General features: G+C 40.6%; 1 protein-coding gene across 1 annotated transcript in view; it reads left to right on the top strand.

Annotated features, from left to right (window-relative positions):
- Positions 1–16,879, top strand: part of MCTP2 (multiple C2 and transmembrane domain containing 2) — a 254,744-nt gene that overhangs the window by 58,484 nt on the left and 179,381 nt on the right. Inside the window, exon 2 of the mRNA XM_055088201.1 lies at positions 2,899–3,424. Within this exon, the coding sequence (XP_054944176.1) occupies positions 2,957–3,424 (468 nt within the window). The 5' untranslated portion in view covers positions 2,899–2,956. The remainder of the gene's footprint in view (positions 1–2,898; positions 3,425–16,879) is intronic.

Below are 16,879 nucleotides of genomic sequence, written 5' to 3'. Positions count from 1 at the left end.
CGCCTGCCGATGCAGGGGAACCGGGTTCGCGCCCCGGTCTGGGAGGATCCCACATGCCGCGGAGCGGCTGGGCCCGTGAGCCATGGCCGCTGGGCCTGCGCGTCAGGAGCCTGTGCTCCGCAACGGGAGAGGCCACAACAGAGGGAGGCCCGCATACCACAAAAAAAAAAAAAAAAAAAAAAGCTGGGTAACATTGTAATATTAAAAATTTAATCTATGTGAAGCATTATTCTAAGTACTTTTTATGGACTAACTCATTCAGTCCTCACAAGATCCCTATGAGGTAGTTATATTTAAACTTATGCATAAAAATGGAAATAATAATGAGACAGCTCTTAAGTAACTTGAGTTAAGATATCAAAATATGACATTATGATAGTATTATCAGTAGTAATAAAAAATAGCTTTTCCTGACTGAACACTTTCTCTGTATCAGATACTCAGACACTGGACTTAACACTTTATCTCATTTTGTCTGTAAACTAGGTGATACAATCCCCAGTGGATAGGTGAAAAAATTGAGACTTAGTGTAATAGTCCACCTAAGGATACTCAGACACTGGACTTAACACTTTATCTCATTTTGTCTGTAAACTAGGTGATACAATCCCCAGTGGATAGGTGAAAAAATTGAGAGTGTGATAGTACACCTAAGCAGAACATAAAAAAGTAAAATTCCAACCTGTGGAGTCTGCCTCTAGAATCCATTCATCTCCACATTGCCTACTTGAAGATACTAAGTTCATCCTGGGATGCTAATGGTCAACAGGCAAGAGCTGTAGAGTTGTATTGTCCTGCCCTTCAAAAGGCAGTGACTTCCCAATGACTAAATATCCTGGGCTGGGTACAAATGCATGAAGTCCTTGATTTTTGAAAATGCTTTTTGCCATGGCTCTTGGTCTTTTTTGTCCTCAGCCAAATGTGTCAATGTGAGTACAGGCCAAATTAGAGTGACTTGACCACACTGTACTTTTTCATATTGGAAAGATTTATTCTGAGGTACTTAACACGGAGAATAAGGGTTATTGCTCCAAACTTGATTTTAATCTGATTCCTAATGCGTCCGCCTTGTGATATCTTAAATTACTTCCTTTCTTGCATAGCATTCACCATAATGTATCATATTTGTCTGTGAAGCATTCGTATCACTCACACCCAACTGTTTGTGGAAAACGTTTTCTCTAACTCTTTCATTCTCAAGCTGCAGCTCTGAAGGTTGCTTTTCTTAATATTTCCATTATAGAAGTTTTGCCAGTTCTTCTGATCTGGTACACTGGAATAAGGGCAGACCTCTCACTCTTATTTTAATATAAATTTTAAAGATACTAGATGGAATCCTAGTTGATATGAGCAGTTGTTTGTCCTTCAAAGTGCACACTTAACTCTAGAAAGGAAGATGATAAGCTTAAAGCAGGATTGACAAACTACAGTCGGCTGCCCGTTTTTATAAATAAAGTTTTATTGGAACACAGGTACACGCTTTCATTTTGGTATTATCTCTGTCTCCTTTGGTGTCACAACAACAGAGTTGAGTAGCTTGACCACCATCTCACCCTCAAAGTCTACAATATTTACTAACTGGCCTTGTACAGAAATTGTTTGCTGACTCTGGGTTTAGACACATAGAAAGGGACTCCCTTGAACATACTGGTTAAAAGATGCTGTTATTTTTCTAGTAAATGCCTTTTGCTCTGCTTTCTCTTGAGAGGAGATAAGAAAGAAGCCTTCTTATTTACTTTTTATTTTTATTGTTTTTTTCAAGGTTTATTAAGGTATAATTGACAAATAAAAATTGCATATATTTAAGGTATACAGTGGTCAATTTAATATGCATTACAAAATGAGCACCACAATCAAGTTAATTAATATCTCCATCACCTCATATACTTACCATTTTTTTGTGCGTGTGTGTGCTGAGAACACCTAAGATCTACTCTCTTAGCAAATTTCAAAAATACATGGTGATTATAAAAATAAAAAAGACAAAGAGATGAGTGTCGGCGAGGGTGTGGCGAATAGGGAACACTTACACACTGTTGGCGGAAATATACATTGGTCTAGTTAGGGAAAACAGTATGGAAGTTCCTTAAACAATGAAAAACTAGAATTAAACCAGCTATCTCATTTCTGGGTATATACTCAAAGGAAATGAAATCAGTATCTCCAAGAGATATCTGCATCCCTTTTCACTGCAGCATTATTCACAGTAGCCAAGATTTGGAAAAAAAACCTAGATGGCCACTGAAGCATGAATAGATAAAGAAAATGTGGTATATATATATATGCATATACAGTGGGATATTATTTAGTCATAAAAAGAAGGAAATTTTGTCATTTGCAGCAACAAAGATGAACCTGGAGTGCAATGAGTGAAATAAGCCAAACTCAGAAAACAGTCTTTTTTTGTTTTTGTTTTTTGGTTTTTTTTTTGCGGTTCACGGGCCTCTCACTGTTGTGGCCTCTCCCGTTGCGGAGCACAGGCACCGGACGCGCAGGCTCGGCGGCCCTGGCTCACGGGCCTAGCCGCTCTGTGGCCTGTGGGATCTTCCCGGACCAGGGCACGAACCCGCGTCCCCTGCATTGGCAGGCGGACTCTCAACCACTGCGCCACCAGGGAAGCCCAGAAAACAGTCTTTTAATGTCACATTTTTTGTGTCAACCTTATAGTTTCATGCATTCATTGCTTTAACTTTTCTGTAACTACTCTGATAAAAAGATCTTAAAAATTCAGTGCCATAAGAATGCTCTTCCTGATATTTGTAGATGTTACCAATCAAATGTTTCGATCTTGATCACTTAATGGGAAGGGTGAGATTCTTGAGTCATGTTTTCCGCTTTGATGTGCCCTGACAGCACAGAGTAGCTTCATGTTCTTTCTTCTTGTCTTCTGTTTCCTAGGAAGGGCCTGTAGAGACACACTGTTTCCCAGAGTGACTTCCTGGGTCTTCATGCAGCCATGAATCTGGATAAACCTTCTGTCTGGGGCTCTTTAAAACAGCGGACCAGGCCTTTGTTAATCAACCTGAGCAAGAGGAAGGTGAAAAAGAACTCAGACAAACCCCTGGACTTACGGGACAGGCATTGTCTGGACCGCCGCCTCAGCCTCTCTGTCCCTGACCTCCTGGAGGCTGAGGCCTTGGCCCCGGAGGGGTGGTCTTACTCTCAGCCCCAGTCGTCCTACACCTCGGTGCCTAGCAGCCTGTCGACGGCAGGGATCGTTCCCAGAAGTAGCAGTAGCTCTTTGAAACAGTCTGAAGAAGATTTGGATTGGAGCCAGGAAGAAGCAGGCCACTTCCATGTGGTGGAAACAGACTCCCAGGAGACCTACGCCTCTCCTGCCGAGGACAGGAGGGCTTCCAGCAGTGGCATCGTTGATGTGCTCCAGAAAACTCCCCTTGGAGAGGATGCACCAGAAGGGCCAGAGGTGAGACCAGGGCTGGGCACTTTCCTGTTTGTCTTTTTTTCTTCTTTTAAAAGTGTATTCAGTGCCCTTGAAAAATTTGGGTAGGATTTATTTTTGTGGTTAGCTTGCATGGAGAGGATGTCATTTATAAGAATTTAAACGAAGGTAATATTGATTGCACCCAGTGTTCCCATTTGTTTGGGGTTGACCTCTATGTATTTTAAAAGTATTACAAATAACCTTCCTAGAATACTTCAAGGCATTAAAAGCCCTATTGGATGAGTTTTCTTTTTTCCATCTCCTGGCAAAGGCATCAAGAGCATAATTTGAACTTTTTGCTGAAATGTGTGTCTGTTTCTATCTCTCTGTCTCCACTACCCACAGACAAAAATGCATATTCACATTCCTAAGAAATGTAAGAATATGTGTCTCCTTTTGACTGCCAGAGAGTTGGAACTCTCTTCTCCTTCACAAGTACGTACCTGCGTGAGTGTCTGCTCCTGTGCACGTGTGTGCACACTTACCTGTGGGCAACTTCACTTGCCTCCTCTAAAAATGAAAAGAAAACCAAATATTAAAGGAAACAAATTCTTATCAATTCAGTGATTTTTATAAAGCTTTAGTATTTCTATAAGGTAAAAATAACCAAATATAATTATGTGACAAATATTGTATTTCTAGGATGAATTTAATTTAAACGTAATCATCAGATGAACAACTATAACTATAAGGATAATCAGTTTAATTAGTTTTTTTAAAAAATCTTACATTTATGGCACTGGAAGTAGGTTTCAGTGTTGAGACAATGGCTTAATTTTTTTATATTCTAGGTTAGTGTTACAATTATGGAGAAAACTGGTTATTCCACTAGGATTTTTTATTTTATTTTTAGAACCAAAGCCTCTTAATTATGCCATACATTTAGATTTCACTGGGAAGTGGGATTGTGGATATTTGAAGACCATATTATTTTGGAAGCATTACTATGTTAAGACACCATTAACCATTAAATGACTTAACTGTTTGTTTCATAACCATTAACATTTATGAAATCCTTTTTGTAACAGTTTTTTATGATGTTTACTGTTATTTGTAAATTTGAAATATCTTTTTCCACTAATCAAAATATAAATTAAGTGAATTTTTAAACATAGTTCCTAATTCATAGTTTAGTATGAAGGGGCTAAGATGTTAAATTGTATACTAATGTTAATCTTTATCTTCGTGTTATTTATTAACTGACCAGAAAAAAAATAGGTGGGCTTCTTGGCCTTGATAGGCTAACAAACTCAAATTAGAGTAAGCTGTTTTAAAAGTTAGCTGTTAAACTATTTTGCTGACTATAAATATTTAATGCCTACTCTAACTCGGGCATCATAAAGATTCTGTTGGAAATAAGAGATGGATAAGAATGTGACCCTGCCTTCAAGTTGTGATCTATTAGGACATAGCATTAATTGTAGCAGAGAGGCAAACAGATATTGGGGCTGGCTGTCTGTGCAAAACATTCAAGCATTTCTCCTGACAGCTCAGTGGTTGGAGGAGATCATATGTGGGGACCCAAGGGCTTGTCATGTGTGAGGCAGTGTTCAGGTTGGCACAGAGGATAAGTAGGATTTGATAGGTGAGGAAATATGACAAACACAGGCCTGAAGTGTGGATGGGGGTTGGTCAAGGGTGGTGGGCATTCTGCTCTGCCTTGAATGAAGGCTGGAGGGCTTTCTGACATGACGTGTATCTGCAGTGGCTGTGGGCTGTGCTGAGGGCTGTCAGTGATGTGATGGCAGATGGATAGTTTGCAGATGGGTGGTAGTGGTTATTTCTCTTCTCCAGCTAAATGCAGAAGAGCCTGGAATGTACAGTCCTTCAGGTTATTCTGGGTAGTTTGATTTAAATCAGCCATTAAACAAACAAACAAACAACAACAATTAAAAACTTCTTTCTTGAAAAAGAATCTTCTGCTTCTCTTCTCCTGCCCTAAAAATAATTGACCTAGACTGAGACTGAGTCTTTCTTCCGTGGCCCCTCATTGCCATTTATCTGCTTGGTGAGCTGTTTGCAGAGGATGGAGAGACAGGGCTGTAGCTCATCAGACCCGTAGGATCACTTGTGGTCAGGTGCACTATCTCACCTACCCACTGCTCTCCACCGCCCCCCCCGTTCCTCCTCCTCCTCCTGTATTGGGTGGGCTGCTCTCACTACCTGAGGATCTAGTTCATCACTTGGCACAGAAGTTAGCCCCTCCCTTGCTTCTCTTTTGCACTAGGCTATGTTAATTTTGGGGTGGTGCGACTGGGGAAGTCTTGTCTAACTTGTCTTTGCTCAGGGCCCCGCTCTGTGCCTGGCCCATGGTATGTGCTCCATCAATGTTTCTTTAATAGAGAAATCAGTGATGGCAGTGTGTGCATTCATAGGGCTTTTCTTAGTGTCTTCTCTTTGACTTGTCTTCAGTTTATGATTTAAAGTCAGCATTTTTTTGGTTTTGTTGGAAAAAACTCATCATACCATCAAGGAACTCTTTTTATATAGTATTGACTGAAGATATAGAGAGATTTAGACAGGTGTAGACCCCAAGTTGAATACTCATTTAAAATCTGAATTTATTATCTATGAATTAAAAAATTTTTTTATTGAAGTATAGTTGATTTTCAGTGTTGCATTAATTTCTGCTGTGCAGCAAAGTGATTCAGTTATACCTATATATGTACATATATAAACATTCTTTTTAAAAATATTCTTTTCAATTATAGTTTGTTATAGGATATTGAATATAGTTCTCTGTACTGTACAGTAGGACCTTGTTTTTTATCCATTCTCTATATAAAAGCTTACATATGCTAACCCCAATCTCCCACCTCTTCCCTCCCCCAAACCCCTCACCCTTGGCAACCACAAGTCTGTTCTTTATGTATTTTTAAAATGAATGGAAATCCTTCCATGTCTCTGCAAATAGCACAATTTCGTTCCTTTTTATGGCTGAGTAATATTCCATCATACCATCAAGGAACTCTTTTTATATAGTATTGACTGAAGATATAGAGAGATTTAGACAGGTGTAGACCCCAAGTTGAATACTCATTTAAAATCTGAATTTATTATCTATGAATTAAAAAATTTTTTTATTGAAGTATAGTTGATTTTCAGTGTTGCATTAATTTCTGCTGTGCAGCAAAGTGATTCAGTTATACCTATATATGTACATATATAAACATTCTTTTTAAAAATATTCTTTTCAATTATAGTTTGTTATAGGATATTGAATATAGTTCTCTGTACTGTACAGTAGGACCTTGTTTTTTATCCATTCTCTATATAAAAGCTTACATATGCTAACCCCAATCTCCCACCTCTTCCCTCCCCCAAACCCCTCCCCCTTGGCAACCACAAGTCTGTTCTTTATGTATTTTTAAAATGAATGGAAATCCTTCCATGTCTCTGCAAATAGCACAATTTCGTTCCTTTTTATGGCTGAGTAATATTCCATTGTACATACGTACCACATCTTCTTTATCCATTCCTCTGTTTATGGACATTTAGGTTGCTTCCATGACCTGGCTATTGTAAATAGTGCTGCAGTGAACAATGGGGTGCATGTATCTTTTTGAATTTTGGTTTTCTCTGGGTATATACCCAGGAGTGGGATTGCTGGGTCACATGGTAGTTTTTCCTGCCATTTGCAGAGACATGGATGGACCTAGAGATTGTCATACAGAGTGCAGTAAGTCAGAAAGTGAAAAACAAATATCGTATAATATCACATATGTGGAATCTAGAAAAATGGTACAGATGAACTTATTTGCAAAGCAGAAATAGAGGCATAGATGTAGAGCACAAACATATGGATACCAAGGGGGGAAGGGGGTGGGATGAATTGGGAGATTGGGACTGACATATATACACTACTATATATAAAATATACACAGGGAACTCTACTCAATGCTCTGCGGTGACCTAAATGGGAAGGAAATCCAAAAAAAAAAAGGGATATATATACATATAGCTGATTCACTTTGCGGTATAGGAAAAACTAACACAACATTGTAAAGCAACTATACTCCAATAAAAATTATTAAAAAAATAAAATGAATGGAAGTCCTGCTGAATTCCTGTCATCTGTGAGTTCTGGAGTTGGTTAGTCCTTGTCTCAGATCTGGTTTATCTGTTTCTTCCTAATGAAGAACAGAGTTCTACGGCTTTCATGAAATGGGGGAGGAAATGAGGAAGAAGGTAGGGATTGGCATGTGACAAGCCCAGTGGACAACGAGGTTAATAGGATGTTTGCCAGTATCCTTGGTGTAACTTATTTCGTGTGGAGCTTTCCAGAGGGGGGTGAGAGATGGAACATCTGTGGTCTCAGGCACCCATGGGGGTTTGTCTCATGTTTTAGTGCCCGATGCCGTCTTGGTGCCAGGTTGAGCTTCAGTAGTATTGCCTGAATGTCCTGCAATCACTTTCTAGTCCTGCCAGTGTCAGCAAAGGAAAGGAAGTGTTGGCTGACAGTTACAGGGGAAAGAATTTGAGGCAAAGAAGAAATTTAAGTGTGAGGGAAGAGGAGTAATGGATGTGAGAATGTAGAGGGCAGGTGGAGACTGGAATAGTCAGTTCAGGTGCTCCAACCAGCCATAAAACCAAAACGGGAGGAGGTAGGTTTAGAATAAATGACACACTGGTAGAAGGGGTTCTCTAGACTCTCTCTTTTTTTTTAAAATTAATTTTTATTGGAGTATATTTGCTTTACAGTGTTGTGGTAGTTTCTGCTGTATAGCAAAATGAATCAGCTGTATGTATACATATAGCATCTCTTTTTTGGATTTCCTTCCCATTTAGGTCACCACAGAGCATTAAGTAGAGTTCCCCGTACTATACAGTAGGTTGTCATTAGTTGTCTATTTTATACATAGTAGTGTGTATAATGTCAGTCCCAATCTCCCAATTTATCCCACCACCACTTCCCCCTTGGTATCCATACATTTGATCTCTGTGTCTGTGTCTCTGTTTCTGCTTTGCAAGTAAGATTATCTATACCATTTTTATAGATCCCACATATATGAGTTAATATACGATATTTGTTTTCCTCTTTCTGGCTTACTTCACTCTGTATGACACTCTCTACATCCATCCACGTCTTTACAAATGACCCAATTTCATTCCTTTTTATGGCTGAGTAATATTCCATTGTATATATGTACCAGATCTTCTTTATCCATTCATCTGTCGATGGACATTTAGGTTACTTCCATGTCTCCAGACTCTTTCTTGACCCCTGGATTCATATTGCACTTGATACCCCACAGAACCCTTGTCTCATGACAGAATTCACTGTCTACCTGGAGTTTGCCCCAAATACAGACCATCGTGTCTTGGCAACATCACCATTATTCAGCTATTTGCTCAAGAGGAAAAAAAAAACTGTGAGTCATGCTGGACTGTTTTACTTCCTTTACTTTTAATGTTCTATGAAATTTTCATTTATCCATGTTACATCTTACATCTTCTCCTCCCTTTTTTTCTTCATTCCTCTCATCTTTCAAGGCCCAGCTGAAATCTTCCTTCTCTGTGGTGCCTTTCCCAACTCTACAATCAATATGACCCTCCTGCCTTCATTTGCAAGCATTGCTACTTTTACTGTTGCTGAGCGCTGACGTCATCCTGCTTTCTGTAGAAGTCTGTAGAGAGAAAGGGATTAGAATAGGTAGAGGAGGTCGAGATGTGAAGGCATATTGGTGCTGGGCAGGAGTGTCATTGGATAAGACCCTAAGAAGGTCGCAAGCTCCAAGACCTGTATTAACTGTCCAGTGGCCTCCTGGCTCTGAGGACCGACTCATGATAAACAAATGATCATGAGACTAAGCTGCAAATGACAATCACAACTAATTTTTAGTGAGAATTAAATACTATATAGACTGTAATGCTCATTTTGACATTACTAGCTCATTGTTTCAATGCTGTCAAGTTACTTTGGAAGCCAGATCATAATCAACACCTACTTCATTAACTTGCGGGGAAAAAGAATTATTTCAGGGCCTGGAAATACTTGAAAAATCCATGTTAGGTGTATTAACTCCCTGAAGTCAGCCTACATGAGAAGTCACATAGAGTCAGGAGATTGTTCTATGAATCACTGCACGGACAACAGGTAGGTTCTACACTGAAATGGCATCTCGTGTGCTGTCCATTCCACAGGAGGGATTGAGCTGTAGATGAGAACTTGACACACTTACAGTTTGTTTGCTAGGACCCACTGCATCCATCTCCACATGCCAACCTGCTTTGCCAATGAAGCTGAGATTCTTAAAGTCCTGTGGAAGAGGCTTCCTCTTCCCTCCATAGGGTTCAAATGGGCAGGTCCACACTTTTACCTAGGCTTCCTTGCAGGACCTCTCCCTTTTTGTGATTGACAAGTTATTTTATTAACAACTATCACCATAGTTGTATGTTATCACTTTTACTCAGGCTGATAGCCTATGATGGTTGCCTGACAACCAGATTGTCTCCAGTAGGTGGCTGTGTATGTCCCACTTCTGATGGGCGAAAGGTAGTCTTACCGTTTCATTTCCATTGGTCTCATCACCAAGACTTGGGGCTTAGCAGGCGGTTAGGGCATCTCCCCCTACTGCCAAACACCACCACCACCACCACCTTGTATTCGGTTAGTTGTGTAGAAGTCAGCCTTTCTTGTCAGATTGGAAGCTGTCTTCTTCTCCCAGTCTTTCTGCAAACCTTGCTTATGTAAAATATATTGACTTACTTTGTGTCTGAAGTTGACTGCTAGGTGCTGTGGGGCCATAAGAAATTCAGTTTGGTTGGGGAAGGTGGTGATATATGGAGGCCCTGAGTGGGTAGGTGAGTTCTGAAGGAGTTCTCAAATGTCAGATTCAATATGAAGAAACTAAAATTAAGGAGACTCAGAGGGAGAGGAGCTTATTTTTCCTTCTTTTCTCCTTATCTTGCTATTTTTTTCTTACTTCCTTCTCCTGTCAGCATTCCCCCCCAGTAGTTATTTTGCAAATACTTTCTCATGCCTTGGAAAATCAGTTAAGTGTTTAGAGAATACAGAGAGTCCCCTATGGTTTTCATCTCCACTGTTGATGATGGAATTGAGATTTAGATGAGGTACTGCAAACAGTGACCAACACTACGAGGCGATCTCTAGACAGTGCTAGATAACCAACCAGTTGAGGTGAGAGGGGAGTGATTGCTCTGAGTATGTGGTCGGAAAGGCCTGAAGAGGATGTGTTTTGAGGTTAAGACTCAAGTGGTTGGGGAGTAAATCCGAGTAGTTACGGTTGGTGTTCATGATGCTAGCAAAATAGAATGCTTTTAGCCCAGTACATGACAGTCACAAGTGCCTAACAAGGACTCACTGCTATGATTATGGTTGTATTTCTACCGTTATTATTTTTATCATTACCTTTTCAGCATGAAATCAAGGGCCAAGGAGGTTGAGTGACTTGCCTAATATAATCCAGCTAGTAAGTGTCAGAGCCAGCATCTAAATCCAGTACTGTTTGAATCCAAAGCCTGTGCATAAAACTGTGTATATTAGGACTTTAGAGAAATGCACAGCTGCAAGTTGGGAGAACTCAGAGCTGGTAATCTAAAAAATGTCGATCATCAAGGGAAGATATATGTTTTTCTTTGTCCACTGTGCCCTTTTAAATGCAGGGATAATTATGGTGCTGGAATGGCTTATTATCGTGGTCTATAGCCAGTAATCCTGAATGGAAGGATTATTACCATCCCCGCCGCACCATCCGTGTAATCTCACAATGGGGTACATCCTTCCCTAGGAGTTTTAAACAGCTCGCTTTGGTGCAAGTTTAAGCGGATGAGTTGAGTGGTTTAGAGAAGTACCCTGTTGGGATAGATCCAGAAACTCTGCTTGGCAACCGCAGAGCTTCAGTTTAGTGACCACAGAGAAGCAAAATAACAAACCAGAGAGGAGAGGAAACAACCTACGGCTTGCAGAATTAAACAAGTGCATCAATTTCTCTACACTTCAGTTACGTGTTCTTTACTATTTTTGTTTTATCTCAGAAATCATTGCTCAACATAAATGGGGTCAGTGAGACAAATAAATATGTAAACCATGTCCCAGGGTGCTTCAGGGGATTGGCCCCTTTTTTCTTTTTCCATCCCTCCTTCCCATACCTACTACGTGCTGATCCTGCCCTCAGGCACTGGGAACACAGCAGTCAACAAAACAGACAACAGGGTATTTCCTCATGGAGATCCTGTTCTAGATGGTGGCGGGCTACAGATACATTCAGAAAGTGATAGATTTAATGGAGAAAAATAAAGCAGAGGAGTGCTCGGGTGGAGGTGTGACCATTTTGAACACAGTTGTCAGGAAATATCTCTTCTGAGAAGATAACATTTACACAAAGTCCTAGAGGAGGCAAGGAAGCAAGTCATGTGCATATCTGGAGACAAAGCATTTCTAAAGGAGAGAACAGCCAGCGTGCAGATTCCAGGAAGGCAGGAGTGTGCCTGGTATTTGTCAGGAAGGGCAGGAAAGCAGTGTGACTGGAGAGGACGGTAGGGGGTGTCAGAGTTACTTCTGAGGATGTATCACATGGGCTTTCCCCTCCTGCCAGGCAACTCTGCTACCATAACAACTACCCAGGGCGCTGGATGAGCAGATGGAAAGGAACCCTATGGGCTTGGTGCCATGTTGCTCACAGGCAGGGCAGGAAGAATCAATAGCATATAGTGGTGCTTGCTGTACCTGCTGTGAACACCGGGGATAGCAATAAGTGGGTTTGCCTCGGATCGGAACCGTGGAGGGAGTGGGCACAGGTTGATAAGCTGTGTGGAGAGGGGAAGACAGCACTGTCCCGAGATATGTTATACCTTGATTGTCTATCTGTCATCATAACAGTGTCAGTGAGGAAGGGATGGTCAGAATGAAGCGGGGGGACTTGGGTTGCCTACCACCTTCATTGAGTTGTTTTCTCCAGGCTTCCCAAACACATCCACTGTCCTCATAATAATAAAAATAATAGAGTGGCAACACCAATCCAGTAGCACTCTGAGAGGTTATGTGTAAGAAACTCTGCAAAGTGCAATGTAAATGTCATCTCATTGGACCACATCTATCGGGCTCACTCTTTATACAAAGAGCCTTGTGCAGTGTCCGACCCAAAGAAGGTACTCAGTAGATATCTTTGAATGAAGGAATTTTTTTCCTGATAACTTACAAGGAGTTTTTTTGCCCCTTTTAGAGATGCTCCCATCTCTAAACTTTAAGTAAGTAAACTTTTCAAGGACACAGAGCCAAGAAGTAGCAGAAGTGGAATTCAAATCCAGGTCTTTGTGACTCCAGAGGTTTGTCTACTACTGTGCAGAGCTGCCTGCCTGTATGTCAGATGAGGTGTTCTGCTTTTGCATTCTTCTGGTTTTGGGCACAGTTGTGGTTCAGTGAAGAGTGGATACCCAGGACTCAGATGAAGGGCTAACTCTCTTGCTTCTCTTTGGCAACCATCTAGCCTCTTAGCTCTGGCTCCCGATTTGTACATTGTAAATTACTAATGACAGCCCATAGACTCCTTATAAGAAGTTAATAGGAGTGTGTGTTTGTCAGTTATGAACTACTAAGCAAAGTAAAGGGGGTACTGTTAATCTTTTAAAGTATCTACTGCTAATAGTAATGAAAACAATTATGGAAGGTCAGTAAGCAAATATTACTGAATATGGTAAGAAAAGTTCATTATACCAAGGTTGCAAACATTTTCTGTAAAGGACCTGGTAATGAATAGGTCCAGCTTTGTGAGCCATAGGTCTCTCTCTGTGGTAACTACTCAACTCTGGTGTTGTAGCATGAAATTAACCATAGAAATATATATATAGATATGTACATAGGCAATGTATAAATGAATAGGTGGGGCTGGGTTTGGAAGTTCAAACTTTATAAAAACAAGCATTGGGCTTTACTTTGCTGGTGGATAGGTAGTGAATATGTGTATACACACACGTGCACATACACGCACCTGACTTATATTTTGTATATTAGATAATATTCCAGGGTAATCACTTTAAGTGAATAATCTTGGGGGTGGGGAAAAATAAATGTGTATACCTTGATTGTATGATTAATAACCTCCTAAAAAGTTGTATAAAAATTGAATATGGAGGGCAGAGTCAACATGGCGGCGTGGGAAGACGTGGAGTTCATGTCTCCCCACAACTGGGGTGCCTGCCGGATGCTGGTGCGGGACCTTGATGCCCATGGAGACGGGAGGAACCCCCAAGGGAACCGGTCGGACATGGGGGGACTGAGGGGGGAGGAGAAATGGAAGATGAACAGTACTGGCGCCCCTGAGGGGTGGCTGAGAGGGGGGAGGGGTTCCCATGCTTGGATGGACCCGTGGGGGCTCGGATCAGGGAGGGAGTGCACTGAGCATTTCCCTTGCCTAATAGGCCCGGAAAGTCTACCTGGCTCTTGGGCCGAGTCCTGTGCCCTCAGAGGCCCCCTCCAGGCTGCGTTGGTCCTGGGGGCATAGGAGGGAGGCTGGGGGAGAACAGGAAAGGCAGGCAGGAGGGGCCTCCCAGGACCAGAGGAGCGGGAGAGGAGTGGAGAGCGTTTGCCCTACCCACTCAGGCCCCGGAAGCCTGCTGGGCTCCCAGGCGGGGTCCCCCACCCTATGAGACCAGAGGCTGGGGCCCCTTCTGTTCCGCTGAGCCTAAGCCCCAGCTCTGACACCCCCCCATGGCCTTTTCCAATCCTGTGGGTCCTAAGCATAGGCCCCACTGGCTGCCCAAACCCTGCCTCTGCCTAGGCCCTACCTTCCACGCCAAGGCCTTTTCCGCCTTTTTTTTCCCCTGTTTTTTTTCTTCTCCTCTATTTTACTATTGTGGTTCTGTTTTCCCTTCCGGTTGTTTCATCTATATTTTTATTTTTACACTCTTTTTAACATACCTGTTAGTTTCCTAGTCTGATTTTAGTTTTTACTCTTTGTTATTGTTCTCCTTTTTTCTCTCTTTTTTTTTTTTTTTTGCCACCCTGCACAGCTTACAGAATTGGTTCACGAGGCAGGGGTTGGGCCGAAGCTTATGCAGTGGGAGCTCCAAATCTGAACCACTGTTCTAACAGAGAACCTCAGACCCCCAGGGAATATTCATCAGAGTGAGGTCTCCCAGAGGTCATCATCTTGGCACCAAGAACCAGCTCTGCCCAACAACCTACAAGCTCCAGTGTTGGAAGCCTTAGGCCAAACGCCCAGTAAGACAGGAGCACAATGCCACCCATCAAAAAACAAACAAAAAAATAAGACAGCAAAAAAATATGTCACAAATGAAAGAGCAAGGGAAAAACCTACAAGAACAAATAAATGAAGAGGAAATAGGCAATCTACCTGAAAAATAATTCAGAGTAATGATAGTAAAGATGATCCAGAATCTTAGAAATAGAATGGAGGCAACGATTGAGAAAATACAAGAAATGTTTAATAAAGATCTAGAAGAACTAGAGAACAAACAAACAGAGATGAACAACACAATAACTGAAATGAAAAATACACTAGAAGGAATCAATAACAGAATAACTGAGGCAGAAGAACGAATAAATGAGCTGGAAGACAAAATGGTGGAAATAACTGCCAAGAAGCAGAATGAAGAAAAAAGAAGGAAAAGAATTGAAGACAATCTCAGAGAACTCTGGGATAACACTAAATGCACCAACATTCAAATTATAGGGTCCCAGAAGAAGAAGAGAAAAAGAAAGGGTCTGAGAAAATATTTGAAGAGATTATAGTGTAAAACTTCCCCAACATGGGAAAGTAAATTGTCACCCAAGTCCAGGAAGTGCAGAGAGTTCCATACAGGATAAACCCTAGGAGAAACACACCAAGACACATATTAATCAAACTAACAAAAATTAAATTCAAAGAAAAAATATTAAAAGCAGTAGGAGAAAAACAAAAGATAACATACAAAGTTATCCCCATAAGGTTATCAGCTGAGTTTTCAGCAGAAACTGCAGGTCAGAAGGGAGTGGCAGGATATACTTAAACTGAGGGAAGAGAAAAACCTACAACCAAGAGTACCCAGCAAGGATCTCATTCAGATTCGATGGAGAATCAAAAGCTTTTCAGGTAAGCAAAAGCTAAGAGAATTCAGCACCACCAAACCAGCTTTACAACAAATGCTAAAGAAACTTCTCTAGGTGAGAAACACAAGAGAAGAAAATGAACCACAAAAACAAACCCAAAACAATTAAGAGAATGGTAATAGGAACATACTTATCAATAATAACCTTGAATGTAAATGGATTAAATGCTCCCACCAAAAGACACAGACTGGCTGAATGGATACAAAAACAAGACCCATATATACGCTGTCTACAAGAGACCCACTTCAGACCTAGGGACACATACAGACTGAAAGTGAGGGGGATAGTAGGGGACTTTAAAACCCCACTTTCACCATGGACAGATCATCCAAAATGAAAATAAATAAGGAAACACAAGCTTTAAATGATACATTAAACAAGATGGACTTAATTGATATTTATAGGACATTCCATCCAAAAACAACAGAATACACATTTTTCTCAAGTGCTCATGGAACATTATCCAGGATAGATCATATCTTGGGTCACAACTCAAGCCTCAGAAAATTTAGAAAATTGAAATCATATTACGCATCTTTTTGGACCACAGTGGAAATCAATTACAGAAAAAAAAACTGTAAAAAACACAAATACATGGAGGCTAAAGAGTGTGCTACTAAATAACCAAGAGATCACTGAAGAAATCAAAGAAGAAATTAAAAAATAAATAGAAACAAATGACAATGACAACATGACAACCCAAAACCTATGGAACGCAGCAAAAGCAGTTCTAAAAGGGAAGTTGATAGGAATTCAATCTCACGTCAAGAAATAAGAAAAATCTCAAATAAACAATCTAACACTACACCTAAAGCAACTAGAGAAAGAACAAAAAAACCCCAAAGTCAGTAGAAGGAAAGAAATCATAAAGATCAGATCAGAAATAAATGGAAAAGAAATGTAGGAAACAATAGCAAAGATCAGTACAACTAAAAGCTGGTTCATTGAGAAGATAAACAAAATTGATAAACCCTTAGACAGACCCATCAAGGAAAAAAAAGGGAGAGGACACAAATCAATAAAATTAGAAATGAAAAAGGAGAAAACACAATTGGCACACAGAAATACAAAGGATTATAAAAAACTACTACAAACAACTATATGCCAATAAAATGGACAACCACGAAGAAATGGGCAAATTCTTAGAAAGTTACAATTTTCCAAGATGGAACCAGGAAGAATTAGAAAATATAAACTGACCAATCACAAGTAATGAAATTGAAACTGTAATTAAAAATCTTCCAGCAAAGAAAAGTCCAGGACCAGATGGCTTCACAGATGAATTCTATCAAATATTTAGAGAAGAGCTAACACCAATCCTTCTCAAACTCTTCCAAAAAATTTCAGAGGGAGAAATATTCCCAAAT

This window comes from Physeter macrocephalus, chromosome 11 (genome assembly GCF_002837175.3).
Source record: "Physeter macrocephalus isolate SW-GA chromosome 11, ASM283717v5, whole genome shotgun sequence".
Classification (NCBI taxonomy): Eukaryota; Metazoa; Chordata; class Mammalia; order Artiodactyla; family Physeteridae; genus Physeter; species Physeter macrocephalus.
Note: the sequence above shows the minus strand (reverse complement) of the source record. Positions and strands in the feature narration are given on the sequence as shown.